Source organism: Pelodiscus sinensis, chromosome 25 (assembly GCF_052426305.1).
Source record: "Pelodiscus sinensis isolate ZL-2025 chromosome 25, ASM5242630v1, whole genome shotgun sequence".
Taxonomy (NCBI): Eukaryota; Metazoa; Chordata; order Testudines; family Trionychidae; genus Pelodiscus; species Pelodiscus sinensis.
This window is the reverse complement of record NC_143076.1, coordinates 4,165,744-4,193,635: the sequence shown is the minus strand read 5'-3', so window position 1 is coordinate 4,193,635 and position 27,892 is coordinate 4,165,744. Positions and strand designations below refer to the sequence as shown.

Sequence of the window (27,892 nt, the reverse complement as noted above, 5' to 3'; positions counted from 1 at the left end):
GCTACTCATTCTCTGACTCATTCACTCACACCCAGTTTCCACCCCTCCCTGAGCCTATATTTATCCCTTTTCTGAACTGAATTCAGATTGAACTGCCTTTAAATTCTGAACTGTTGGAATGATTTTCACTCCAGGTTCTGTCTGTAGGACAGGGATGTTCTTGCACTCTTTCTGGCTGTGATGCAATGAAGACTGCTGGTTAGCACTGAGTGAAAGAATTCTCCCAGCCTGAGTGGAAACTGACTTTCTATGCAGTGCTGATGTAACATTGTTGCTGACATATATTTGCTGGGTGTGGGCCATTATGTAAGCCAGCAGAAGATAGTCCCTGCCACAGTTTGCCCAAAATTCTCATTAGAAAATTATTTAGAAATGGAAATCTCCAGAAATGCATTGCAGCAAGCTGTGCCCTTGGAAAATGCCTCACTTTCTTTCACCCTTAATTCTGTTTGTTAAGGAGTGCCTGCCCCACCTGATATGCATTTACCAGTAGTTAGGAGTCTTTATAATGCATTCAGCAGTGGCTCACTGCCTTTTGAGATGTCAGGATGGCTGTATGATCAAAGTAAGCAGCTTACTTTCCTAAGCTCCCACTTGTTTTATATTTCCCTTCCACCTTTTGTTTCAATCTATTTCTGCCTCTTGCTAAATCATCTGTTTACCCATCTCTTCCCACTCTGCTTCATCTTCTTCCTTTTTTACATGCCTGACTGTATATCCCTGCATTTACTAGCATGACTGGCCCCACTGGTTTCTGTTCACACAACTACTTTTTTCATTTTGAGTGGGGATTACAGCATCAGGCCATTAATAGCTGAACTCTTTGCACACATACTCTGCACTCATTGCAGGCATCTCACAGCCTTTTACAGATAACATTAAGTGATACTACTTTGTGAGGTATGAGCAGTTAAATGCATTTTACAGCTAGGTCAGCTGATAAACTGAGGGTTTAAGGTACATGTCACAGTGTCACACAGCAAGTGTGATGTCAAATGGAATTGAACTCAGGAGTCCTTGCACCCTGCTCAAACTCCTAAGCTTTTATCTCTTATAAATGATAAAGAACATTCAGAAGTTTCTCCTAATCTTAGTGGCAACTTGATCTGGTATAGTCTGTAGGTGTTACTATTTTTGTTCTCACAGTATTTTAATCCTGCCACCTTTTGTGTTTGCTTGCAGAGAAGATGCAGAGGCTCCCAAAGCCCGTCTAGTGAAACCCAGCTCCTCTTCCTCTGGCTCCAGGAGCTCACGTTCAGGCTCATCCTCAACCAGATCGACAGCCAACAGTGCCTCTCGCAGCCAACGGACTTTGTCCACGGAAGCCACCCCTCATATAACTCCTTCCCGGTACAGCCGGGTGGAGACAGAGGGGAGGGAAATTGATCCAAAGAAAGTTAACCATGCCACCCTAGTGAAAATGGGAGCCACCCCAGTCATGTTGCCTGCTCAGAGCCGGGCCTTCCAGACCGTTTGACTGCTCACCTCTGGTCTGAAAAATCCAGCCATCCAGAACTACAGTACAAACCACCAGCCATATAAGCATCTTTAGATTAGCTTATCATCTTGGTTCTTTTTAAAACCACTTCTGATTATTTACTCCACAAGAAGCCCTGTCAACCTCCTCTCTTTCTGCATATTTCTACACTGAGGTTCAGACACTGATTTTTTTTTTAAGAGACCTGAAGTCGGAGGGAAAAAAAGGGGCTTTATTTTGTTGTTAATGCTTAAAAAAGGGAATGTTGGATACTCTAAAAATACAGCTGAAAATTAGAACAGCTGAGCACTGTGAAAATTAAATGCAATGTTCTGGGGTCTGGTAACAAATCTCAGGATTTTTTTTTAAAAAGGGATCACCTGAGGCACAAGACATAAAATACTTCAGGGGAGTTTGAAAACATCTTTAATACAGGTTTTTGAGACATTCTCTTGTCCTCTGAGGTAGTATCTTAGTTGGAGAGTCCTCTGATCACCTTCAAAGGAACTGACCACTGCAAATACCTTTTAGCAAAATAACTATAGGAGACAAAAACTCAAATCACATGGCAAGTGATAACTGAAATCAGTAGTGAGAAGTAGCAAGAATATAGTAGATAGAAGTAACCTTTATGCTGAAGAAAGGACTTTGTTATGGGGATGCAAGTACTGTAATTGTAAGAGGAAACTGAAGACTAAGCTAATGTAGACTAGGTCCCACTGAAAAGGAGCCTGAATCAGATCTTGTTAACGCCAGTGTAAATCAGCTAAAGGTACTAAAAAAAGGTACAATCAGCCTAAGTGAGATCAGATTTAGACCTTGAATCCCAGATAAAGGAGGTCCCTTGTGTGGTGAGGGCTAGTGAATGAACAGCATAGGAAGTCTTGAAGGATGAACTTGGGGTGTGCACTTCTTGGTACCAGTGATGATAATGCACAAGTCTGGGATGAGCACTGTAGCAGAAGCCTTGTGAATAGTCCCACAGCTAAATGAACAATGTGGTGGAATTGTTTCGCACACCTCTAAGAAAGAGTTGAGGTGCGTTGGTGGAGCATGTTGGGAAGTCAGCAAACAGGGAACATGCAACAAATTTAAAACTAATTTGAAATTAAATACTTGTTATACAATAAAGTATATTTAATTCACCTATGAAACTCAATGCCACTTGGCATTATTGAGGTAAAAAAATAGCATGACTCCAAGTATTAGACATTTTCAAGAAACACACAATAGAGCAGATTAGAATAAGCCTTTATGAGATATTTGTTCTCCAAATTGTAAACCAGTAAATGATGATAGTTAGGGATACATGTCCTTGGCCTGCAAATTATATCATAATTGTTTAGCATAGTATTTATTGCATCTTCTGCTGAAGCACTTGGTACTGGCCATGGTCAAGCACAGGACACTGGACTAAATCGACCATTGTTTCTGATCCAGCAAGTCCTATAATGTAGTATTCCTAAATTCAGGAATTAATAATTATGGTAACTGAGTTTTACTCTCACCAGTGGAAGAGGTTTTCTCCATCCCATGGAAAAAGTCTAATCCAATTGGAGATGTACTATGCAGAGAAGTGAGCAAGTTTGAATCTGTAATTGTTTCATTTGAGGGATTAAAGTTAACCTCTTTTTCTGATAGAGGTCCACCATTTTCAACTGTACGATGGCAATTTTAGAAAATAATGACTTGTGATATCTTGCAGAGGCACCAAAACTTGATCAAACACAAACCTCTGAATGTTTCTTCTATCAGAAGATTGTGTTCCACAGCCATTTGGGGGAAATCCATGAAGAATAATAGATGGCCTCTATTCTTTGAGAATTTCACTTTCTAGTAACAGTAATCCCCTTAATCTTTAAATGTGAAAATATTCACTTCCTTCCCTTTAGCAAACTACAATGTTATTACTCAGAGGTGCAACATATCAGCATTGCTGTGCAGGGGGAACAGTCTGGTATCACATCCAATCTTGAAAGCCCATTGGAAAAGCCCCAAAGTATACTATCTTTTGGTTAGAGCCTCTGCTTTCGTGCTACAGTATGCTGTGTTGTCCATTACATTGCTTTACTTTGATCTTTTCGTTACTAGCCAAAATACAAAAAGGTTTCTCACTGATTGACCCCTTTATAAGCAGGTGGCTGAAATTAGTAATTTGTCTACAAGTGGGGTTGCACCCATTTAACTAAGCATGTGCTTTAAAAATCAATATAGTTAAACCTGTGCAAACAACTTAAATCAACATTATAACTAGTTTGTACTGATGTAGCTTGCATTGATTAGAAGCAAGTTGAAACTAAACTGAAATAAGCCAATCTTAAGCCAAAATGAGTGTCTATCCAGGAGTTTGCACCAGTTTAATGTTTTTTCTACACTTAATTTAGTGTAGTCAGAAGATTTAGATTGTCTCAACTATGCTGTTCAGGAGTGTGGATTTTTCATATCCCTGAGCACCACAGGTAGGTGGATTTACTTGTCTCATGTAGACCAGGCCTAAGTTGATTACAAAAAGAAATATTTAAGTTAAACCAGTGTAAGTTGTGTGTTTAGTGGGGTAAGTGGGACTTTATAGTGCATAGCTTTTTTGTTGGTGTTGGCCCTTACACAGAGGTGAATCTCACCAGTTGTTTGAATGGTGATAGCCACAATTTTACAGTGTATCCCTACTAAGTTTGCAGACATTGCTGGGAACATGTATTTCATATAAGTATTGTACTAAGTTCCTCATTACAGAAATCTTCAACTCAGCAATCAGAGGCTTATTACTAGAGAATGGAGGTTAAGGATTTGAAAAGCTGAGTTGTCTGATGCCTCAATACAAGATACTGTATATTCTTCTTGAGCCTTCACTGAATAGTCTAGATTCCCAGCCCAAACTGTCATTCTTTAACTGAAACTAGCAAAGTACAACATGCCATGATACTGCTGTTCAGACCATACTAATTATCTTACAGGTTACAATGAAGTCAATACTGAACTTCACTGCTGAGTATGAAACTTTATTTAAAAAAAAAACATAAAAGGGAATGTGAGGAAGATATTAATCACAAGCATTTCATTTTTCAAAGGGATATTTTCTGCCTTCATCATGGTACAATCAGGAGTTTTTTGAAGGGAAACAGTTCAGTTAAACCAAACTTTTTGTAAAATATATTGTATTTAAAGCATTTACTGTTATGATGTATACCAGTTATCGCTATAATGTGATTGCATACATTCTTATGTAGTTTTCTTCTGGTTCTCAGCAGCTAAATTGGGTTTACTTTTCTAATACTTGCTATAATTGGTGTACTTGTCCTGTGTTTGAGTGACACAGAGGAAAAAATATTTATTATAGATTCCTTTGAATCAACAATTTAATAAAACTGTTTAGGGGTTTCGGTTTTTGTTTTTAATAAAGATGGTGCACTTAAGGTCTGCAGTTCATTTAAACTAGTAAGAATGCTTTCTGAGCTCTATTATACTCTACACAGTCAAACAAGACACCAAGCAAAAGCTCTGTGTTGATAATAGTGTCTTGATAATTCTGTACTTACAATATTTGGTGAATTAGAAATCCTGAGGAAATCACATTTCCAGCCCCTGACCTTACTGTCTAAATTACACACAATACATAAATATTAAGTGAAATCTTAGCCTTACTTGAGATCAATGAGAATTCCGCCATTGATTTCAATGGAAGTAGTATTTCATCAATATTTAGGCTGAGTGTAAATTTCAAACTAATAAAGGTGGTATTGTGAATACGGTCAGGACAAATACTGCTCACAAACAGAACTACAGAAATTCACCCTTACTCCAGAACAATCAAATTTCAGTGTCTAATAAGCTGTATATATGGGATGACAGACAATAAAACCCTTAAAAATTAAATGATTTCCATTGCAAACAGGGTGGATTTTCCTGCTTGCTTGGATGTTTTATGTAAAGCTCTCCAATTGCAGTTAACACACACACATATATATATATATATATATATATATATATAACTATGGTATGCCCACATCTTGAATACTGTGTACAGATGTGGTCTCACCTCAAAAAAGGTATTTTGGCCTTGGAAAGGGTTCAGAAAAGAGTAACTAAAATGATTAGGGGTTTGGAATGGGTCCCATATGAAAAGAAGTTAAAGCGACTGGGACTTTTCAGTTTAGAAAAGAGGAGACTGAGGGGGGATATGATAGAGGTCTATAAAATCAGGAGTGGTGTGGAGAGGGCCAATAAAGAAAAGTTATTTATTAGTTCCCATAATAGAAGAACTAGAGGACACCAAATGAAATTAATGGGTAGCAGGTTTAAAACTAATAAAAGAAAGTTCTTCTTCACACAGCATGTAGTCAACCTGTGGAACTCCTTGCCAGAGGAGGCTGTGAAGGCTAGGACTATAACAGAGTTTAAAGAGAAGCTAGATACTTTCATGGAGGTTAGGTCTATAAAAGGCTATTAGCCAAGGGATAGAAATGGTGTCCTTGGCCTCTGTTTGTCAGAGGCTGGAGAAGGATGGCAGGAGACAAATCGCTTGGTCATTGTCTTCAGTCCACCCTCTCTGGGGCTACTGTTGGCAGACAGGCTACTGGGCTAGATGGACCTTTGGTCTGACCCAGTACGGCCGTTCTTATGTTCTTATGTAACATAGGCTTATCCACATTGCCCAGAGTGAATCAGGCCTGAGACCCTACAGAACTTCTACTAATGATAAAATTGAATGCAGTAAAGACAATCCACTGCCATTATTGAGCCCCACAAAACTCCAAATCCTGATGTCTGCTGGGGAAGTTGCATTGTGGCTAGAGGTTCTAGGACTGTGGTTCTCAACTGGTGGTCCATGATGACTTTTTCGGTGGTGCATAGGAACATTGTCCAAAGTCACACAGCGTGAGCAGGCGCACAAGCACACGGCGCGTCATCCATTGCGTCACCTAGGACGCAACTGAGTAGTGTTGCCAATAATTTCCGTCTGAAGCTCCTCTGAGCATCACTGTAGCTGCTGAGCAGTTGCTGTGTCATTCATCATGTGCTGGAGGTGGTCCACCACGAAAATTTTTGGATTGGCCTGGTGGTCCGTGGACTGAAATGAGTTGAGAACCACTGTTCTAGAAGGAATTCCAGACTGGTAAAGTGCATACCCAACGGAGGTTGCTTTCTGCTCCATATGCTTGGGTGTGGAGGTAAAGGACCCTGGCTCACTTTGCCTCTCCCCACCTTTTCAGGCAGCTAAATGTTAGGACGGTGGCAGAGCTAGTATGGAGCAGAAAAAATGCTATTACACAGAATTCTGACCTTACCCTTGTGCACAGGTGGGGTGAAAAGCAATTTGAACCTCTCCTATTGCATATCCATGAATGGACTGGAGAGACTGTGGCTCTCTAGTGCCTATTTAGGCAGACTCCCATTGACTTTATTATGAGGATTATTACTTCATTTAAAGGAGGGGTTCTCAACCTTCATTGCACCATGACCCCCTTCTGACAATAAAAATTACTACATGACCCCAGGAATGGGAACCAAAGCTTAAACCTGCTCAAGTCCCACTGCCCTAGGAAAGGGTCAAATCTGAAGTCCAGGGGCTTCAGAACCAGGTAGGGTGCCTGTGACCTTTATCCTGCCATTCAGGGCTGAAGCTTTTGGAGTTTAGCTTTGGCCCCGGCCCTAGGCAATGGGACTCACACTTTGGTCCTGACAAGTGAAACACCAGCCCTGACGACCGCATTAAAACAATCACGTCCCAGTTTCAGAACTGCTGATTTAAAGGATCTAAAGCAGTGGTCATCAACCAGTAGATCAGGATTTACTGGTAGCTCCTGGAGCCTCTGTCAAGTGATCCTGACTGGTTTGGCTGGGAGGCTATCAAGTGCTGACACTTCAGCTGCCCCTCCCTCGACTGCCCTGCTGATTCAGCCCTCTGCCTTGAAGTCCCTCCTCCACCCTGAACCCTCCTGCATGCTATACAGGGTGGGGAATGCAGAGGAGGAGGGTGCTGATGTGAGTGCATCCCTCTCACTCAACCTCTGCACTAGGGATGTAAGTTACTAGCTGTTTTCCTCCCCCTCCCCTCTTGCTGTCTCTATCAGGCAGCAAGGTTGGTGGAGCAGGAGCTGGTGCAGGGGGGGAGCCGGCTTAAAAGCCAATTCCCCCCAGCACCATCTCTCGGGGGGGGTTACGGGGGCGGAGGTCAGAGGCACAGCAGGGGACTGGGTGCGAGCGAGGAATCAGATGCATCTCTGCTTTTTAAATGTAGAAAGAGCTGCCTACCTCTTGCTACATTTAAAAAGCAGAGCTGCAGCGGGGTAAGCTCCCAGGACTATGCAGGGGGGCATAGCTCATGCCCCTGGCCTTAACAATTAATTGAATAGTCAATGGGCAGGGCTTGCCAAACCGCGACGAGCCCCGCTCGCCAGCCACGCTGTCCGGCAATCTGCGCATGCGCAGATCGCCGGAACCTGGCTCTTCCGGGTTACAATCTACTCGCCACGGGCGAGTTGATTGTATCATTTGTCAAGCCCTGTCAATAGGCAATTAGCTGATTATCCACATTTTAACATCCTTACTCTGTACCCCATCTCCAGAGCATGGGGCGTGACAAGACTCAGGATGGAGTGAGCATGGTGGCAGTAGCTCCTACATCTGAACACGCTTAGCATACTTAAAGGAGCAGTATGAATGTCGGTCACTCACATGCGTCTCTGTCACTTACACAAACACACTGTCTTTCACACCCTTCTCCTGACCCAACACATACTTCTTTTAAAATTTATTTCAGGTTTTTGACTGGTCGGTCTGTGCATTTCATAATTTTTATTTCTCTTAGGCTTAATTTTAATTCGAGTAGAGAACTGTAAAATGCCTAATTTGTCACAGAAGAAGTAATTAATTCCTGTGGTAATTTAAAATACAGGAAACCCCAAAGATGTGACTGCTCGAGTTGTGACCCCCCACACTTACAACCATTTTTGTAATTTCGGAAGGGGACGAAAACCGCCAACTTACGTCCTCGGCCCGCACACCTGTCGTAAATGAGGGTTTGAGTTATGATGCCCTCATCTTGCAACACTTACCCAGGAACTGATTGCGTCGCAAGTCGGGGGCCTTCTGTATATGTTTTCATTTTCTACTGGTGGTGCACATAACAAAATTCATTCTCTCTAATGTTTCTACCCATATGTGGAACACTGGCTGGAAGTCTCCTGGAATCAGGCTTGATCTCCTCAAGGCTTCGGCATCCAAATTGAGGGACCAGTCACTAACAATCCAGCAGCACAGAAGGGTTAAGGGAGACTCCTGGTCTTGCACCACTCCTGTGCCTGAAACGTCCTCATGACCAGGGCCGGCCCTCCAGGGCACACTGCGCATGCGCTGCCCAGCCCGGCCCTGCGGCCGTGGGGGGAAGGGCGCTGCTGGTCGGCGCCATGGGGATGGTGGCGGGGGGGACGGCGGTGCTGCGGGAGCCAGGCACACGGTGCCTAATGGCAGCTATAAGGGCCGCCGCGCGCCCCTGTCAGCTGCCATCAGGCGTCCCCCATCGGTTGGCGCCCCGGGCAGCTGCCCAGCACGCCCACCCCTCAGTCTGGTTCTGCCTGTGACCCCTTGGAAAAGCGGGGTAGGAAGTCTCCACATGCTGCCCTTGCCTGCAGGTCCCTTGCTCCACCGCAACTTGCAGTGACAAGGAATGGGGCCTCCTATCCACAGGCACTGCATGGAGCCACCTGCCCCTCCCCGTAGGAGCTGCTGCTGGACATGCCAGCTGTTTTCAGTAGTGGCGGAGGGCCAGGGTGAGTCTGCCTTAGTCCTTAGTCCTACTATGCCACCAGAGGTAAGTGGTGCCCAGTCAGAGCCTGCATCCTGAAACCCTGCTCTAGCCCTAAACCCCCCTGCCGCAGGCTCAGCCCAGAGCCCCTCCCGCATTCCAAACCCCTTGTCCCAAGACCAGAGCTTGCACCTACCTGCACTTCAACCCTCTGCCCCAGCCTAGGGATGTGAACATCTGACTAGTCGACTATCTGAAAAGCAAATGTTTATCAGATAGTCGACATGCAAGTCGACCATTGCTTCCCCCCATTTCTGCCTCTATTAGAAAGAGGTAGCAAGCAGGCAGGAGAGGTAGGGGTACTTCAAAGCGGCAGTACTTCATGGAGCTTGGGGCCAAAGCCTAGGCTCCACTCAGTGCTGCTGCTTTGAAATGCCCGGGGCAGCAGACTGGGCTGCATTTTGCTTCTCTGCGTGGGCAAAAGGGCTGCTCACAGGGCGGGGGCACAGCTGAGGTGGCTTTGCGTGCTCCCCCGCCCCCCAGGCCTGGCGGTGGAGGCGCGCACGCAGCACGTGGTGCTTTGAAGCACCGTGAGCTGCTCACAGGGCGGAGGCAGAGTGGAGGAGACAATCAGGGCCTGGGGGTGGGGGAGCAGAATGAAACTTCATTCGCCCTGTCCTGGCCCTGAGAGGAGTAGGGTTACCAGGTAGCTTCAGAAAAAATACCGGACACACTTGATGGGGGGGGGGGGGGGAGAAGGGACCAGCTGGGAGGGGAGTGGGACTGGCTGAGGGGGGAAGAGGAGGGATGGAAAGCAGGGCTGGCGGGGGGGAGGTCGGCTGGTGGGAAGCAGGGCTGGTCAGGGGAGTATCAGGGGCAGTGGGGCTGGCCGATGGAGATCAGGGAGGTGGCCAGCGGGAAGCAGGGCTGGCCAGGGAAGGGAGTCAGCGGGAGCAGGGCTGGCTGGGGGAGATCGGGAGGAGGAGAACCAGCCATCAGGAAGCTGGGCTTGCTGGGAGGGTGTCGTGGGAAGCAGGGCTGGCCGGGGGAGGGGGAGAATCGATCAGCGGGGAGCGAGACTGATCCAGGCACATGCAGATCCCAACGAAGCACGAGCGAGTCCGGCTACGGCTCCACAATGCGCTTCAACAGCGCTCAGGAGTACGGACAGGGCTTCTTCTCCTCCCCAAGGCGTCACTCCTATGTCAGACGCAACCAGAGGCTCCCAGAGTCAATCGCGCCCCACCTCCCAGCCACTCTCCCCGCCCCCGCCAGGCTTCCGTTGGGTGCCCAGCCAGAAAAACAGAAAATACCAGACCCACTTCCTCAGATCAAATAGTGGAAGAAAATAGTCACAACCATATATACCAAAGGATACAATTAAAAAAATGAACACATATGAAAAGGACAAATCACATTTCAGAACAGAAGGGGAATGCAGGGGGGGGGGGGGAGAAGTAAATGTCTGTGAGCTAATGGTATTACAGACATTTACCTCCGCCCCCCCCCCTCCCCCCCGGCATCGCCCTTCTATTCTGAAATGTGATTTGTCCTTTTCATATGTGTTCATTTTTTTAAATTGTATCCATTGGTATATATGGTTGTGACAATTTTCTTCCACTATTTGATCTGAGGAAGTGGGTCTGGCCCACGAAAGCTCATCATCTAATAAACCATCTTGTTAGTCTTTAAAGTGCTACATAGTCCTGTATTTTGTTTCAGCTACACCAGACTAACACGGCTACATTTCTATCAGAAAATACCAGACATTGCACATGTCCAGTTATTTTCTGAATTTTTTTTACCAGACAGAGGGCCCAAAAACCAGACTGTCTAATTGAATACCGGACACCTGGCAACCCTAGCGAGGAGCCCGCAGCACTTCAAAGTGCCACATGCTCCCTGCAGTGCGGTAGGAGACTTCCCATGCTCCCAGGCACCGATTGGCCTGGGGGTGGGGGAGCATGCTAAGCCTCTTCCAGGGCATGGGTGCCTAGAGGGAAGGAGGGGCTCCCCCACCACCAGAGCAAATCCTTCTGGGGTGGCCTGGGGCTACTTTAAAAATTTCGGAAGTGGCCCCCGGGCAAAAATTATTGCACACCCCTGGGTTAACTGGTGGCTGCTCCAGCCCTGCAGGGGGCAAGGATGCTGTGGGTAGGGGGCTGCTCCCTTGCTGGCGGGTGTGTGTGTGTGTCACTCCTGCCAGACTGCAGCTGCCCCTCTGCCTGCCCCTCCCTTAGTCCGTTAACCAGTTTAAGTCAGGGTGGGGAACCTTTCTGGGGTCCGGGACCGCTGACCCACAGAAAAAAAATCAGTCAAGTGAGAAGCGAAAAAAGGAAAACCAAACCCTCAATGATGTGGACCCCACCTGAGGAGAAAGACACTCCCCCCATTCCCCTTGCATACCAGAGCAGAGGTGATCCCAGGCTAGTAGACTGTGCGCTCCAGCCCCACTGAGGCGGGGGAGGGGGAGAGACAGTGTAAGGCAGGGAGACTGGAATGCCAGGATGGGCTACCAAGTGCTGGGAGGGAGCCCCAAGCCTCAGGGGGCAGATTCAGGTAAGCCGGGAGCCACATCCATCCTCCCAGCCTTAGGTTCCTCACCCCTGGTTTAGTGGTACACCAATTGAACAGGTTTTTCCAGTCCTACTACCCAGTGCTGGCACTTCAGCTGGCCTCCCTCCACTGTCATGCTACTCCTGACATATGTCTTGGAGCTGCCCCTCAGGAGCCTCCTGCTTGCTCTGCAGGATGGGGGAGGCAAAAGACAGGAGCACTGACCTCAGGGTGTCCCTGTCCCAGCTCTATCCCGTCTCCTCAGCGAGCAGGGCAGGACCTTGGAGCAGAGGCGGGATGGAGCAGGGCAGGACCTGGGAGCAGAGGCGGGATGGAGCAGGGCAGGACCTGGGAGCAGAGGCGGGATGGAGCAGGGCAGGACCTGGGAGCAGAGGCGGGATGGAGCAGGGCAGTGGCTCCCAAACTTTTTGAGGCCATGGACCCCCTTTCAATCAATTAAAATACTACGGCCCGCCCCCAACACTGTAGCTGCGCCTGCAGCCCGTACATCCCTCCCTCGCGCTGCTCCCCGCGCACAGGACGCGGCAGGGACTGAGGCAGGTGCTGGCGGCAGAGGCCCCTCTCGGGTGCTGCCAGACGCCCAAGGGCGCAGACCAGCCTCTGCACTGGCATGATTTTGCACAAATACTTTTAATGGCCCTCGCGCTGACCTATGCCCTGTGCAGACAGGCTGCGGGGGGGGGGGGGGGGGGGGGAGGGGATGTGACTCCCACAATTAGTTAATCATTAACCAGGGTGGGGGAGGGGCTGCTCCAACCCCTTGGCCCCGCCCTTACCGGTCAGTGCAGGGAGGCTCCGCCCCGCAGACCCGCACCAGCACGTGGTGGGGGAGGGGCGCGGGAAAGGGCGCAGGGCGCGGGCTAACGAGATTCGCTTCCCTTGCGCGGCCCCCTCAGACGCCATTTTGTTTCCCTTCCCGCTCTCCCGCCGCACCCACGATCCACGCAGACACCGCCAGCTCTGCGATCTGATTGGTTATTCTTGACCCCCTCCCCCCACCCCGCGGGCACCCGTTTCCCAATATGCAAATACAGCCACGCTGTGACGCAATCGATTCGCTTGCCGGTCTTCCTTTCGCCTTCTTCCGGCCGGCAGTGCGCTTTTATGCAAATGTAGCGTCAGCCTGGAGCACTGATTGGATCCCGCCCTCTCGCAGCACCACCCTATCCGGCCGCCAGCACTTCCCCAGCCGGGCACTGGCGTGAAAGTTCGAGAACGCCGGCCGGCAGACCCGCCTCCTTCCTGTGTGTGTCACAGAGGGGGGGCGAACTCCGCTCACTGCGATTGGGTCTTGCCGGGGGGAGGCGCGCCAGGATTGGCTGGCTGGCGGCGAAGGCTCGCGTCAGTTCTGGAAGGTTCTGAGGGGGGTATATAAAGTGTGTGGGCACCCTGGCAGCCAGTCTCATTCCGCGCTGCCGTTCCACCTTTCGCTTCTCTTGGTGCTGAGCCAGGCCACACGGATCAGGTAACGGAGCCTTGCCTTCCGCCGGGGGGGGGGGGGGGGGGAAAGAGAGAGCCACTGGAGCCGGGCTGCGCTCGGAGGTCCGCAGGGTCCTCAGCCTGGGCGGCTTCCCAGCGTGGGGGAGGGGCGCTCGCTTCGTTCCCACCCGCTTCGTTTATGAGGCGGGAGGGGGCGAGGGCCCTGGGGCCCGGAAGTGCCCCTCGGCCCGCTGCGGGGATCGCTCCCCGCCGCCCCCATGCAGTGGGGGAGGGCGCTGCCTGCGGGCTCTGCTTGGCGTAAGGCTTATCCCACGTGCTCGGCCTTGCGGGGCGCCCGGCCGGTTTCGGCAGGGGCGCACGGGGGGGGGGGTTGCCCATGTGATCTCGTGCAGCGGCTCGTTCCGCAGGGGCTGGTAAGAGCGCATGCGCGCGCTTGGGCTGGTAGCCACGTGGTGCGGCGGGGCATGCTGGGACGTGTAGTCCCATGGTCACGCTCGCGGCCTGCGGCTGGAGCTGCACGCCAGGGCCTGGGGATGAAATCCGCATCCCTCGGTATGGCGACTGCGCCTCCCTCCCAGCGCGCACGTGCGCTGCTACAACCCACGTGGCGGGATGAGCGCGGTCTCCCCCCCCATGGCTGGCGTGCAGATTAAGTCGCAGCTCCCTCCTGGTCCTCTATTCTCAGTGTTTACTGGCCCAGTGGCTCCAATTACAACCCACTGGGATTATGTATCCTGCCCGGGTGTCTTGCTAGCCGAACTAAAACAGTATATTGTCTTGAGGGCCAAACCTGTAGACATGAGTTATTTAGCTACTAATTGTTTCCTTGTTCTGTGCCTCTTAAAGGTACAGTATCCTGTACCTTTTCCCATTTGCTAATCTGCACTATTCTTGGCATTTTATGTTAGACTCCTGAAATTCACAGTGTACATAATAATACTTTAGTTCTTTAGTCTAACATAGATAGATCTAGTAAAGTTTAGCTAACGAACTGAAAGCGTGTTCTCATTACAGGCAAAATGTCTAAGGGACCAGCAGTTGGAATTGATCTTGGCACCACATACTCCTGTGTTGGGGTCTTCCAACATGGCAAGGTGGAGATCATTGCCAATGATCAGGGCAACAGGACCACGCCAAGTTACGTTGCCTTCACAGATACAGAGAGGTTGATCGGTGATGCTGCAAAGAACCAAGTTGCAATGAATCCTACCAACACGGTTTTTGGTAAGAAATGAGGTTTTTAAAATGGATTTGTAGCACTTCTGTAGGTGTGTATATGGAGATATACCTAGTTCATAAAACTGAAAGGGACCTTGAGAGGTCATTGAGTCGTCCCCTGCCCTCGCTTTAGGAACAAATACCATCCTTGATAGATTTGTCCCACGAGGACTGAACTCACAACCCTGGGTTTATCAGCCCAGTGCTCAAAACAGTGAGCTATCCCTCCCCTAAATAGTTAAATTTCACTATTGACCTGAATAAAGTTGCTGTATTGTTGCTTAGCTAACAAGGCACTTAAGGAAAAAAGGTGGAGAGTCTTAGCCAAAATTGGGCTCTCTAACTTGAATGTATATGGAGGGGAAGTTAAATGCTTCACTCTGGCTACAGGCTTGTGGAAGACCTTTTGCACAACTCTTGTGCAAGAGCACATCCACACTGCCATGGATGCTCTTGTGCAAAAGCACATGGCAGTGTGGATGCTCTTGCACAAGAAAGCTTTGATGGCCATTTTAGTCCTAGGGCTTTCTTGTGCAAGAAATTCAGGTTGCCTGCCTACACTGCCCTCTTGTGGAAGAGATCTTGTGCAAGAGGGCTTATTCCTCATGGGGAAAGGAATAACTTTTCCAGAAGAAGCCTTTTTTGATGCTTTACTGTAAATTTAGTTGTGAAGAATGTGCATGCAATGTAGATGCTCTGCAAGTTTTTGCATGAGAACTGTGCAGTGTAGACAGCCTTTCTTTCTCCTTAGGTAACATTGCTTAAGTTTTTTTTAACAGCACGCTGGTGTTAACTGTCATGAGGGACAAGTTCAGATTCTCATTCTATTTATTATATAGTCCCAGTCATTTTAACTGGCATACAGGCTAACCACCATAACAAAATTAAACAGCTAAAGTCTAACATCAGTACTCTGCTGCATAAGATCTGTAGAACTGCATAAGACATTGAGGTAGGGGTGGGGAGGAGGAACAGTACTACCCCTCCATTCTTATGAAGCAGAGATTTTTGATATTGTCCTGATACTGGTAGGCTATCTTGCTTAAAATCTGTTCATGCCATAAGTCAGTTTTCATAATTCCTTTCACCTGATACTGTGGAGTTGCTTCCCATGGCCTTAAACACAGTAGAACTGAAATGTTAATTTTACTTGTTTCCTTTTGCGAAAGGGCTAATTACAATAGTTAACTCTTTTCAGATGCAAAGCGGCTGATCGGTCGTAGATTTGATGATGCTGTTGTCCAGTCGGACATGAAACATTGGCCATTCACTGTGGTGAATGATGCTGGCAGGCCGAAAGTCCAGGTTGAGTACAAAGGGGAGACCAAGAGCTTCTATCCAGAGGAAATATCTTCCATGGTTTTGACAAAGATGAAAGAGATAGCAGAAGCATATCTTGGGAAGGTGAGATTTGAGCTACTCAACTAACTTTATTAGAATTTGAGGAATTTAGGAGTTCATACTTTCATGTGTGGTATAAGAACATAACAGATGACTGACTCCTCCCTCTCTCTCTCCCTGTTCAGACTGTTACTAATGCAGTGGTCACGGTACCAGCCTACTTCAATGACTCCCAGCGCCAGGCCACAAAAGATGCTGGAACCATTGCAGGTCTTAATGTGCTCAGGATCATCAATGAACCAACTGCTGCTGCTATTGCTTATGGCTTGGACAAGAAGGTGAGGGGGAAGCTTTAAAATACATAATGCAGCTAAACAATCTTTCCTAATTAGCTCAGTGCTGATGGTAATCTCCAATATCCAATGTTTCTTCCTTCCAGGTTGGAGCGGAAAGGAATGTCCTTATCTTTGACCTTGGGGGTGGCACTTTCGATGTTTCAATCCTCACTATTGAGGATGGCATCTTTGAAGTGAAGTCAACTGCTGGTGATACCCACTTAGGTGGGGAGGACTTTGATAACCGTATGGTCAATCATTTCATTGCTGAATTCAAGCGTAAGCACAAGAAGGATATTACTGAGAACAAGAGAGCAGTTCGCCGGCTACGCACAGCATGTGAACGTGCTAAGCGTACTCTCTCTTCTAGCACTCAGGCCAGTATTGAAATTGACTCGCTCTATGAGGGCATTGATTTTTACACCTCAATTACCAGAGCTCGTTTTGAAGAGTTAAATGCTGATCTGTTCCGTGGCACTCTGGATCCTGTGGAGAAGGCCCTGCGGGATGCCAAACTAGACAAATCACAGATCCATGACATTGTACTGGTTGGTGGATCAACCCGTATTCCCAAGATTCAGAAACTCCTGCAGGATTTCTTCAATGGGAAAGAGCTGAACAAGAGCATCAATCCTGATGAAGCTGTGGCTTACGGTGCAGGTAACTAAAAGATAAATTATTGGGGCTATTAATGCTGAATCACTTAAAGTACTCTCAGCGGTCAAGCCATGTGCCCCAAAGACTAATAGGGAACATACTAGCCATTAACCATGGCTTGAAATGTTAGTGACCTTTGACTGTTAATGGCATCCATGCCAAGTCACTTGGGCAGCTTTCAACTTAATTACAAGAGAGCATGTTCCCAGTTTACTTGCAGTGATGAATCTGGTTCCAAAGCCATTCGTAGTTTCCACCAGAAGTTTACTGATGATGGCTAAAGCCTTCCTTGGATGTCTGAGCAAGTTAAAGAGACTGTTTTGCAGTTGAAGTGGTTCTCTTTGGGGGTGGAAGGGTTTCTTGGCAAGGACTTCAAATTGTTACTTTCCTTTCAGCTGTTCAGGCAGCAATCTTGTCTGGGGACAAGTCTGAGAATGTACAAGACCTGCTACTGTTGGATGTCACTCCTCTGTCTCTGGGTATTGAAACAGCAGGTGGTGTCATGACAGTCCTGATCAAGCGGAACACTACAATTCCCACCAAGCAGACTCAGACATTCACCACATACTCTGACAACCAGCCTGGTGTACTCATTCAGGTGTGTATCAAGGCAGGGCAGACCAGTTAAGGGGCTCATTCTTTGTGCTGTTTTGCTGCAGCATTGAGGCAATAGACTGGTAAGTATTAAACAGTTTTCAGTTTGAACTGACATGGAATTAATTCCATAACTAGACTGGACATAATTACATTCAGAGCTGAAAGTGATAACTAATGGCCGCTATGATGAAAATGATTCCAAAAACCATTCGTAGTTTCCACCAGAGGTCAGAAGACCCATGTTGGCACAAAGTACCTTCCTTGGATGTCTGAGCGACCATAAGTGAACAGGTTTTGGCTTTATGATCAGAGATTAAGTAGTTGGAGAGGCTAACTTGCAACTAACAGTATAATAAAACACTAATCTGTCACTGGTCCTTGTTTCTAACCACTATGGCAGGTCTACGAAGGGGAGAGAGCCATGACAAAAGACAACAACTTGCTGGGCAAGTTTGAGCTGACTGGCATTCCTCCAGCTCCAAGAGGTGTACCTCAAATTGAAGTAACATTTGATATTGATGCCAATGGCATCCTGAATGTGTCTGCTGTGGACAAGAGCACTGGCAAGGAGAACAAGATCACCATTACCAATGACAAAGGTAGGCATTGTGTAGACTGAGCCAACATTGCAGCAGTTGTAGAAGGGTGCAGCCCCTGACATGAGGGACACAACTGGAACTCAATTTCTCAATACAGTTCCTCCAAGGGGTGGCATTGGTACTGCTGAATAGTATAGATACTCTGAACTCATTTTGCAGTAATGAGGTCTACAAAAGCCTTGTTGCAACAGTCTAAATCTGATTAACTTTCTTACAGGGCGATTAAGCAAGGAAGACATTGAACGCATGGTGCAGGAAGCAGAAAAATACAAAGCAGAAGATGAGAAACAGCGTGACAAAGTTTCCTCTAAGAATTCTCTAGAATCATATGCCTTTAATATGAAGGCTACAGTTGAAGATGAGAAGCTCCAGGGCAAGATCAGCAGTGAAGACAAGCAGAAAATCCTAGACAAATGTAACGAAATTATCAACTGGCTGGATAAGAATCAGGTATGTTAATTTTACATATCTGAGTCAAATGATCAGACTTTCAAAAGCAACTATTTCCAGAGCTGCTAAATTAACCTGAAAATGAGCACACTTCAGTGTGCAGCAACAAACTGGCAAGTCTGTCCTGCCATTGGTGGCATCTTTGTAGTCTTTCTGCAGTGCCTACAGAAGATGGCAGTACCAAAATCAAAGGTGGGTTCCTAGGTTCTGTGGTGGCAGGCAATGGTTGCTATGATGAAAGTGACTCCAAAAACCATTCGTAGTTTCCACCAGAAGTCGAAAGACTTATGTTGGCTTAAAGTACCTTCCTTGGATGTCTGAGCGACCAAGCTTTCTAAAGACTGCCTTAATAAAAGGGATTTGCCTTGTTGGTATAAAGTCTGGCTTTAAACATACCGTGTCAGAATAATGGGTTCCCAGTTTACCTGTTTGCTTTGACATTCACTTTCTAGTTCAGGAAGTACTGTGCTGAAAATTAACGACACTAAATTGACGAGAACTGAGTGTCAGTTCAGCAGAAGAGCTATAGATTTAATTCCTTTAAATGCCTAATTCTGGATCTGAGTTGTATAGCTCTATAGCATATAAAATACAACTTAGAATACCCAGTAGGTAGGTTCTTGAGCTGTCCTTAATTGTTCTATGCAACTTGATCTGTTCCAGACGGCTGAAAAAGAAGAGTTTGAACATCAGCAGAAGGAGCTGGAGAAGGTCTGCAATCCCATAATCACAAAGCTGTACCAGAGCGCTGGAGGAATGCCTGGTGGCATGCCTGGGGGATTCCCTGGAGGTGGAGCTGCCCCATCTGGAGGGGCCTCATCTGGACCAACCATTGAGGAAGTAGATTAAATGCATTGGAAGCATTCTACAGCTGGCTACTTAGAGTTGAGGGACTCAAGGCTGGGTGCAGTGGCAGTCTAAAAATTCCATATTTCAGCTGCTGTATAAATTGTTTCTGGGCATTCTGAATACTTGAACATGTGCACAGGGAGGGAAGGTGAACACCATTGCACTTTATCAGTACTGTAAACAATTGGAAGTACAACTCGTGCTAAGGAATAAAACTTATTTAATTGGCATCACTGCTTAGTCTTAACTTCATTTGAAAGGTGGTAACTTGTGGCTTATTTACCCAGAATTCCTTAAGTATGTAAAGCAACTTGCATGACAATGACTAATCAAATGATAGCTCATCCTGGAGAACTACAAGCATTATTTTCATGTTGGATTGCAAGTCAGCTGTCCAATTCTCTTAATCTATTGGGTTTTTGATTAGACAGATCAAACTTCAGTCACAGATGTGGCATCTTAACGCTATTCAAGCTGCATAACAGTGGAAGATGGTTTGAGTAGCTTTCTTTAGCTGCAAGTGGGAGTGCAATTCAACTTCTGGGAGATGTTCAGGGTGCAAGCTTAAGGAATTTGAACTGAAATTTAAGTGACCACATTCAGTTTACCTGTTGAGCAAAAAAGCAAAGGGTTTGCTTTCATGCCACCCTTACAGGCAGTCTGAATAGTAAAATTGGATACTGGTGAGGCTATAGAAGAGTAAACACCTTTAATCTTCATATGAAGGTGCAACAAAAAAATAGGGCGCAGCTACTCACTCCCAGTGGCAGCTGTTGGCACAGGCATCTTAAGCATCTTAGGATTCTAAAGTGAAATGTGTTAAAGCACTATGTAGGCTGTTAGACTAAAGGCCTACAAAAAAGTCTCATTTAAGCTTTGTATAGGTTTGAGTCTAACTTTAGACTTACGCCCAGAATCAAATGCAGCTAGTTTTATGTATTAAGCCCTGAAATAAAGCACCAAACTGCTGCAATATAGCCACACTTAAAAGCTACAGAAGGGGTCTGTTGCTATAGTTATCCTGCCCTCCTGTTAATAGTGCAAAAGTGAAGGAAGCCTGAGGGTTTTAGCTAGCTTAGCCTAGGGCTGGGGATGTTGGCCTGGATCTGAGCCCCATGGCTCAGGGATTCTCCCTGCGTTAGCTCTCCTAACCCACAGGGCTGGAGCTTAGGTGGGAGGGGAATGTAAAAGTGTTTCCTTCCTTCTCAGGACTCTTCACTCTTGTGTTGTGCACCCTGACTCTTTTTCCTGTGGCCCTGACCTAAAAAAGCTTCCCCATCCTGTCACATAGTTCAGAGTTTGTCTATACCTGTGTTATGCAACTTGGCTGACAATTTGAAAAGCAGACCTGGTTTCAGTAATTTGATACTTGTTCCAAGAGCTCTAGCCATGGTCTCACACTAAAATCAGGGGCTCATGAATGAGAAGCAGGGGGCCAGTCCACCATGGTTTTTCCCCCCCCTAACTGGGCAGCAGCAAATGCTCCTCATTCCTCTTGCACACAAGAACCTAAGGGCTCTCAGGGAAGCTGGATTTTATGTGCTCCAGCCCTGCAGGGAGGTGTGGGGGGAGGGATCTGGAGCACCAGCAAGCCTCTAGCCAGATCTAGCCCATGGGCCTGAGATGCTCCACCCTGCTAGCTCAATGGTCTCCAACCTTAAGTACAAGATCACTTTCTGAATTTCAGTCCAGGATCTACCTCAAAACCCAAATACCCCTCCTTCCACCCCTTTGCTGAGGCTCCTCACTATGTGAAGGGGGGGGGGAGACAAATCAGTACCCCCTGCCTCTGTCTGCACAACAAGCAGGAGGCTCCTAGGGGCAGCTCTGGGCAGGAGCAGTGTAGGGAGAGGTAGCTGAAGTCCCAGTGCTTGACAATCTCCCAGCCAAACCAGTCAGGATCACCTGTCAGAGGCTCAAGACCTACAGGTAGATTCTGAGCTACTGGTTTGTGAGCACTGCTCTAGCTAGTGGCACTAAAGCTCAGCAATAGGAAAAAGAACACAAGATATTGCTACCCACTTTTGCTAAAGTTTGGACTGGTTCTCTCCATTATAACAATCTCTGAAAATCCTGCTTCTTGCAAGCATATTGGCACTCCCTTTGGGTACTGTTGGGATTTACAAGTCATTTTCATTGTGGCTTCTGCCTGGGAGAAGTTCTGATACTAGGCCATTGGGTACAAATTTTCTTTAAAAATTTGTGTAAAGCGCCTAGCTGCCTCTTTAATGAGTACGTAAGATCACAGCAGAGAGGTAAGTCTCCGTATAGCAGAAGAGAAAAAAGATTGGCTTTGTAGTCTGCCTATTTCAAAGACCACTGAGCAGATATGTACAGGGTAAAGTAGACTTTACAATTATTTGTTGCTCAGCTGGAGGCTAGAGTCTAACATCAAGGATTCCACTACATTCACAGAGAAATGTAGTTTGAGTTCTCATCTTTGACTCCTTGTAGGGCCTTTGGTCAAGCCACTTAATGTTTCTGAAGCATTTGAGAAGTGCTGCATGAGCCAAAATTTCTAAGGGTCCTTTGAATAAGCCATGTACTGAGTCTTGCTAAGCTCTGGATGAAAAAATAGTTGTACGCCTTTAAAATTTCAGTTTATCCCTTTCCCCTGCCCCCATCATTTTATCTATTCATATTACCATCTAGTGAGCTGGTCTAAGTCTGTTTCTCAACCAGTGGTACGAGTACCCTTAGGAAGTGGTACAAGTATCCTCAGGGATACTCAAGGGAAGTCGGGGGGGATATGTCAACACAATTGAAATTCGGAGAACTTAATTTTTGTTTTTTTACAGCTCTTTATTTTTGTAGTTTTTACACCCAAAAATTTCATCACCTGCCCAGCTAGGATTCAGTTGTTTAAACAAATGTGTTGTAATGGTAGAAAAAAATTGTCTGAAAACTGTAGGTACTGGGGGTACTTATACATTTAAAAAAAGGGGGGGGGTACTTTAAAAAAAAAAGGTTGAGAAACACTGGTCTAAGTAATACTAGGAGAAAAATGGATGAGTCTTTTTGGCAGCATCTAGCTAGTGCTGGGGTGTATTGTTGGGTAAGGTTCCTTTGGCTGAGGAATATGGGTAGGGCAGTATGGAAATCACTTTTCCAGGAAGCACAGAGAAACACTTGAGTTCTCTGGTTTGGTGAAGTGTGCTGAGTGTCTCAGGATTGTCCTTTAGTCTTTGCTGTAAATCAGAAACGGGAGACCACTGACCCACAGAAAAACCAGTTGGGGACCACACACAAGTGGAAAACAAAAGAAAAACCCCCCAAAACCACAAGCCTTCACTATCATGGACCCACACTGAGAGATTCCTCTGACACTTATCAGAGCTTAGGGGAGCCCTGCCTACTAGATTTTGTGTGCTCCAGCCTCATGCTGGGGCACGAGTGTGGGCTCTCTAATATTGGGAGGGGCCCTGAGCCTCAGGGGCTTGATCCAGGCAAGCCGGGGCCACATCTGGCCCCCAGGTCTTAGGTTCTTCCCCCCCAACATAAATAAAGGTGTACTTTGAAAATACATAACTGCATTGCTTCCTGGGCCTATTCCAGCAGTGCATCTTCCATCCGGCCTACGCTTTCCAGCTTTATTATTTTAAAATTGACCTTTCCCCTTAAGCACAACAGTGTGAGCTTTGAGGTTGTGACTATAGGATCCTCGCTGAGGTTGCATTGTTTTACATGCTATCCTCTGAACAGGGGTAGCTCAGTTATGTTTCCAATCCTAGACAAGGGACCCTCCAGGGTCACTGAGTCCAGGGGCTCACTAATGACAGTGACTCACTTGGGTAAGACACAAGTTCTTTAACAAAATACAGGACTATGTAGCACTTTAAAGACTAACAAGATGGTTTATTAGATGATGAGCTTTTGTGGGCCAGACCCACTTCCTCAGATCAAATAGCTCTTTAGGTATTGTTAGGGCAAATCCCATTCAGGGTATAATTTGTGTGCACAAATCTGAAAGCTTTTTGGGCAGCAGTATGTTTTGGGGGCCCACATGTGCTATCACATACACTCCTCACCCAAGAATGTACAAGGATCACAGCCACAGCGGTCAATCAGAATATAGCTTTCCTTGCTTCCAACCCACAGCATAATTTTGAAAATTAAAAATAAAAAACAACTTTTAGCCCTGAAAATCTTTTAGCAACATGGGGTTATTTGACATCTATCTTCTGGAGCTCAGACTGGGAATTCATATCACAGTTCGATAAGCAATAAAGTTAAATCATGCCATGATTGGTTTGGGGATTATTTAGTGGTTAATTTCAATTGTCATCCATAATAGTGAATTTCAGTCAGTCATGATGGGGAGTTTGTTGCATAGGAGTAATTAATTTTGGTTGGGGTCATTTACTAGTAAAGGATGAGCTTTGGGTGCTAGGCCAGGATCAGTACTGGGGAAAAGGATAAGTCCAAAATTAAAGCGGGTGGAATAGTGTCTTGACTACATGGACAGATCTGAGTGCTAATTTCAGTTCTGATATTGACTCCTTGGAAAATTCACTTTACCTCTTAGTGCCTCAGTTTCTCCATCTATAAGATGGGGGCAATAACACCTATTCTTTGAGTGGTTGCTCATGTCCATTCAAATAAGATGTGCATGCTGTGTACACAGTTTCTTCTGGAGCGTTTTCCCAAGCGGCACCCATAGCGCTGGCAGGTCGCCCCCTGGAGTGGCGCCGTTATAGCGGAGCATAAGTACCCCTGTCGGCGCTCCCCCACCTCAGTTCATTCTTACCGCCCTTGACAGTTGTAGGAGTGTTGCTTTCTCAGTCAGTTCATTGTTCTATCCCTTCTGTAGTTAGTTTTATGGCCTGTAAATAGTTTTATTGTCTGTAAATAGTTTAGGTGTTAGGTAGTTAGTGATAATAGTCATTTGTTCTTCTCTCCCCTAGGGGAGCGAGGAATGCCAGGGCAGCAAGGCTTCAAGACTTGTGGGACTGTGCAAAGTTTATGCCTAAAGGGGACCCCCACGATAGCTGTCTAAAGTGCTTGGGAGAGGCCCACTTGGCAGACGCCTGCAAAATCTGCAGAGCTTTTAAGCCGCGCACCAAAAGGGAGTGGGATTCCTGCCTGAAACTCCTCCTTATGGAAGCGGCTCTTCAACTGGCTCTGGCGGGGCAGTATACGATGTGCAGTGCACCAGCGTCGACGCGGGGCACTCCGGTGCATTCCAAGACTTCGACACCGAAGGCACCAAGGCACCGTTCCCACTCCCCGGTCCCGAAGAGGCCACAGACATCGCGGGGCAGATCCCCTAGCCGAAAGTTCCGCGCCAGCCTACACCGTTGGCACGCCTCACCCACACGGGGCTCCCCAAGTACAGTGGTGCAGAAGAGGGCCTACGTACCACCAGTCAGCCTGGGACAGTTGACGTGGCACCGGCCATCGACACTGGAGACATTTTAGGCAGCACAGGACCTCATTAACTTGACCACCTCCCCACAGTCCTCTCTTAGTGTGTGTGGGGGGGTCAAGACCGCCTACGCCGGGGGCCACGTCGGCACCGGCTACTTCCCTGGAGCAGGTGGCCTGGTTGGCACCTGTATCACCTGCAGCAGTGCCGCAAACAACAGGACAGCCATCGCTTGCTGGACCCTCAGCGCGACCCGCCCCACCCGTCAGCAGCCGGGGGCACTGGCGGGTGCAGGTTGGACTCAGGTCACCGTCCGGGCTATGTCTCTGGTACCAGTACCAGGGCTGATCCCGGCTACCTCTATGGTGCCCTACTATCCCCCGGCACCGTATTCCATGACAGCCCCACTGGGGCAACCACCAGCACACCAGGCGCCACCAGTAATGAGGGGAGAAATGCTACCGGCACCGGCTGCACGGGAGTTGGCCTCTGCATCTGCCGTCCTGGCACCGCTGCCTCAGCCGTCGGTGCTGGCTGCACCCTTCAACGTCGTGGCATTGCAACAGATTCCCGGCACCCCCTCACCAGATGCACGCCGGAAAGCCCGAGTCCATGGGCAGGTTCAGGCCCAAAACAGTGCTGGGACACTCAGGGATGGCTCCGCCCTGGTCCGCATCCGATTATTCTGCAATAGGGATATCTTTTACTCTATGTTTGGACAGTGTCTAGCTCAGTAGAGACCCTAAACACTACCATAATACAAATAATATAATAAGCTATTATTGGGGGCAGTACCCTGTGCTCTCTACACTCACCAATCCCCCTCTCTCTCTGGCTGCTTTCACAGATGTCATTCATGGAAAGACAGGCAGAGATTTTCTGCCTGGACAGAAGTGAAATGAATTATGCTTGGCTATGGAATAAGGTTAAGCAGTGGTATTCGGCATAATGGTCCGAATAGGAGAGGCAGACCCCACAGAGAACTGGTAGATGATCTAGTAGATTGGTGTGGAGCTAGTCTACAGAAACTAAGCCACTCCGCACTGGACAGGGAAAGGTGGAAGGAAATAGTGAGAGAGGCATGGGACACCAACGGGAGTGGAGCCCATGGCTGTTGTTGATGATGATGATGAGTAAACCCTGGAAATAATATTAACCTTGAGTATTTAGATAGGAATTAGCAAAGGGGTGAGTCTTAGAGGCAAGGATGGAAGCAGTAAATGAATATCTGGATCAGGACAGACACAGTACTTGTGTTGTCCACCAGGTGTCAGTAATTGTTAATCTATTAAATTGATTGAGTAAATCACTGGGTATGTTTTCTTTTTTAGAAGTGACTTTAGATTAATGCCTGTGGAAATTCGGGGAGATCTCAGCACAAGGATTAGATTGACCAGCTATCCTGATTTTAAAGGGTTAGTCCTGACATTTGGGACTTTGTCTTATACAGGCACCTATTGCCCTTTACTCCCATCCCGATTTTTCATATTTGTTATCTGGTCACCGTACACAGGGTAAACCTCTCAGCCAAACAGATATTTAACAGGGAGACGGTCGGGATTTACTGCTGAGGTGTCTGCACAGGTCTCTGGCTCCATGGATGATGATAACCAGAAGGCTTCTTGTGTGTGTGCCTAGAGTTGCCAGGTGTCAGGTTCTGAACTGGACAGTCCGGTATTTTCACCTCTTGTCCGGTAAAAAAATGTCCGGTATTTTCAGATTTTTCCCAGACAGGAGGCGAAAATCTCAGGTGCTTACCGGGTTCCACAGGGGAGCTGTCCAGACCGGCGCAGGGAGGCAAGATGGAGGGTGGCCATCAGCAGCCTGTTAGGGCCAAAAAGCCTTAAAAGCAACGCATTTCTTAAAGGGGCCACGCTGTTTTTTTTCTTAACAACTCTCGGGGTACTTTTTTCCTTTTTTTTTTTGCTCAACAACTTTGGTCTCCCCCTTTTTTTCTCAGCAGAATTTTTTCCCTGGGGGGGGGGGGGGGTGTTCAGTATTTTTTGTTAAAACATCTGGCAACCCTATGTGTGCTCAGTGATGTTTGCCGTGTCGACTTGTGCACTTAGTCTCCGCAGCAGAACCCAAGAAAGCCCCCAAAGACCACAAACCAGATAAGGATCAAAGGTGCCAGGCCTTGTTTATTGTAGAGCCAAGTACAGTAATAGTAATCAGTAGACTCTACTGAACCCCTACACATATGTACTTGCCACAATGGAATGACTCAGTCAGTGGGAAATTTCCACTACCCCCTTAGGTCATCCAAAGGATATCCCCCCAAGACACCACCTTATATACAAGTACAAGAAGTCACACCTCACTACTGACTTATCAGGTTGCCACCCTCTGATGCTACTTAGATACCACCCATCACCCTGTACTCTCTATCCATCATGCTGCCATTTTAGACCATTTCCTGAACCCGAGTCTGTATCTATGAGGAGTGAGTACCAAGGTCTTTTTTAATGAGCTAGTGATGATATGTGCTTTCTATTTATGACCAGTACCAATTATTGTTCTGTACCTGGGCCTATTACCAATTAGTGTTTTGAACTCTAGGCCCTGTTAGTGTCAAGTTCTGTGAGCTGGGGCCTGCTTCTTGCTCACAAGTTAGTTTTGCTTTATGTTAGCCATGTTTTGTCCATTGTTAGCTAGGACTCAGGGCTCAGACCAGGCCTGTGCTGCATTGGCTTATGTTTTAGGCCTTCATCTTATTACACGTGGTTGCAGGTTAAGAGAAGCAGCACTTCTGTTAATGCGGGACAGTGTCTCAGGTTCTTCTATAAGGCTAACACTCTGTTAGAGAGCAAAGCACAGGTCAACATGAACAAGGCTGGCTGGGATACTATCACAGGGCGTGATTTAACTGTGATCATTTTAAAATATCTCTATGAAGGTAACTCCCCAACATCCCAATTAGGATCAAGGCCCGATTGCACTAGACACTATACAAACACAGAATGTGCTTGCCTCATGATACTGTCCTTGCCCTAATGAGTTTATGACCAATAGGAATTAAAGATATGCATTTTAAGAGAGATGAGCTATTGGCTAGGTTAGTGGTCACTTGAGTGTATACAGCTCTCACAGACTAAAGTAACATAAGAACATAAGAACGGCCGTACTGGGTCAGACCAAAGGTCCATCTAGCTCAGTATCCTGTCTACCGACAGTGGCCAGCACCAGGTGCCCCAGAGAGGGTGGACCGAAGACAATGATCAAGCGATTTGTCTCCTGCCATCC

The 27,892-nt window shown here is 47.1% G+C and overlaps 2 protein-coding genes and 3 non-coding genes across 6 annotated transcripts in view; all 5 read left to right on the top strand.

The window, feature by feature from the left end:
• The window catches only part of CLMP (CXADR like cell adhesion molecule), a 98,514-nt gene extending 93,595 nt beyond the window's left edge, over positions 1–4,919 (top strand). For both annotated transcript variants that reach the window (XM_006116626.5, XM_075916512.2), the window contains one exon: positions 1,183–4,919. In XM_006116626.5, coding sequence (XP_006116688.1) covers positions 1,183–1,477 — 295 coding nt within the window. In that variant the 3' untranslated portion in view covers positions 1,478–4,919. The remainder of the gene's footprint in view (positions 1–1,182) is intronic.
• Positions 4,920–13,196: 8,277 nt separating this feature from the next.
• Positions 13,197–19,514, top strand: HSPA8 (heat shock protein family A (Hsp70) member 8). The gene is given in 9 exon segments (NM_001286908.1): positions 13,197–13,263; positions 14,253–14,462; positions 15,655–15,860; positions 15,983–16,135; positions 16,237–16,792; positions 17,185–17,387; positions 17,787–17,985; positions 18,203–18,435; positions 19,099–19,514. Coding segments are annotated over 8 exon segments (1,941 nt in total). The 5' UTR covers positions 13,197–13,263; positions 14,253–14,257; the 3' UTR covers positions 19,285–19,514.
• LOC112544724 (small nucleolar RNA SNORD14) lies at positions 17,004–17,094 on the top strand. Its single transcript, XR_003088062.1, has one exon. It is a non-coding gene; the product is annotated as a small nucleolar RNA SNORD14 (small nucleolar RNA).
• Positions 17,565–17,663, top strand: LOC112544726 (small nucleolar RNA SNORD14). The gene has a single exon (XR_003088064.1). It is a non-coding gene; the product is annotated as a small nucleolar RNA SNORD14 (small nucleolar RNA).
• On the top strand, positions 18,662–18,760 carry LOC112544725 (small nucleolar RNA SNORD14). The gene has a single exon (XR_003088063.1). It is a non-coding gene; the product is annotated as a small nucleolar RNA SNORD14 (small nucleolar RNA).
• Positions 19,515–27,892: the final 8,378 nt, after the last annotated feature.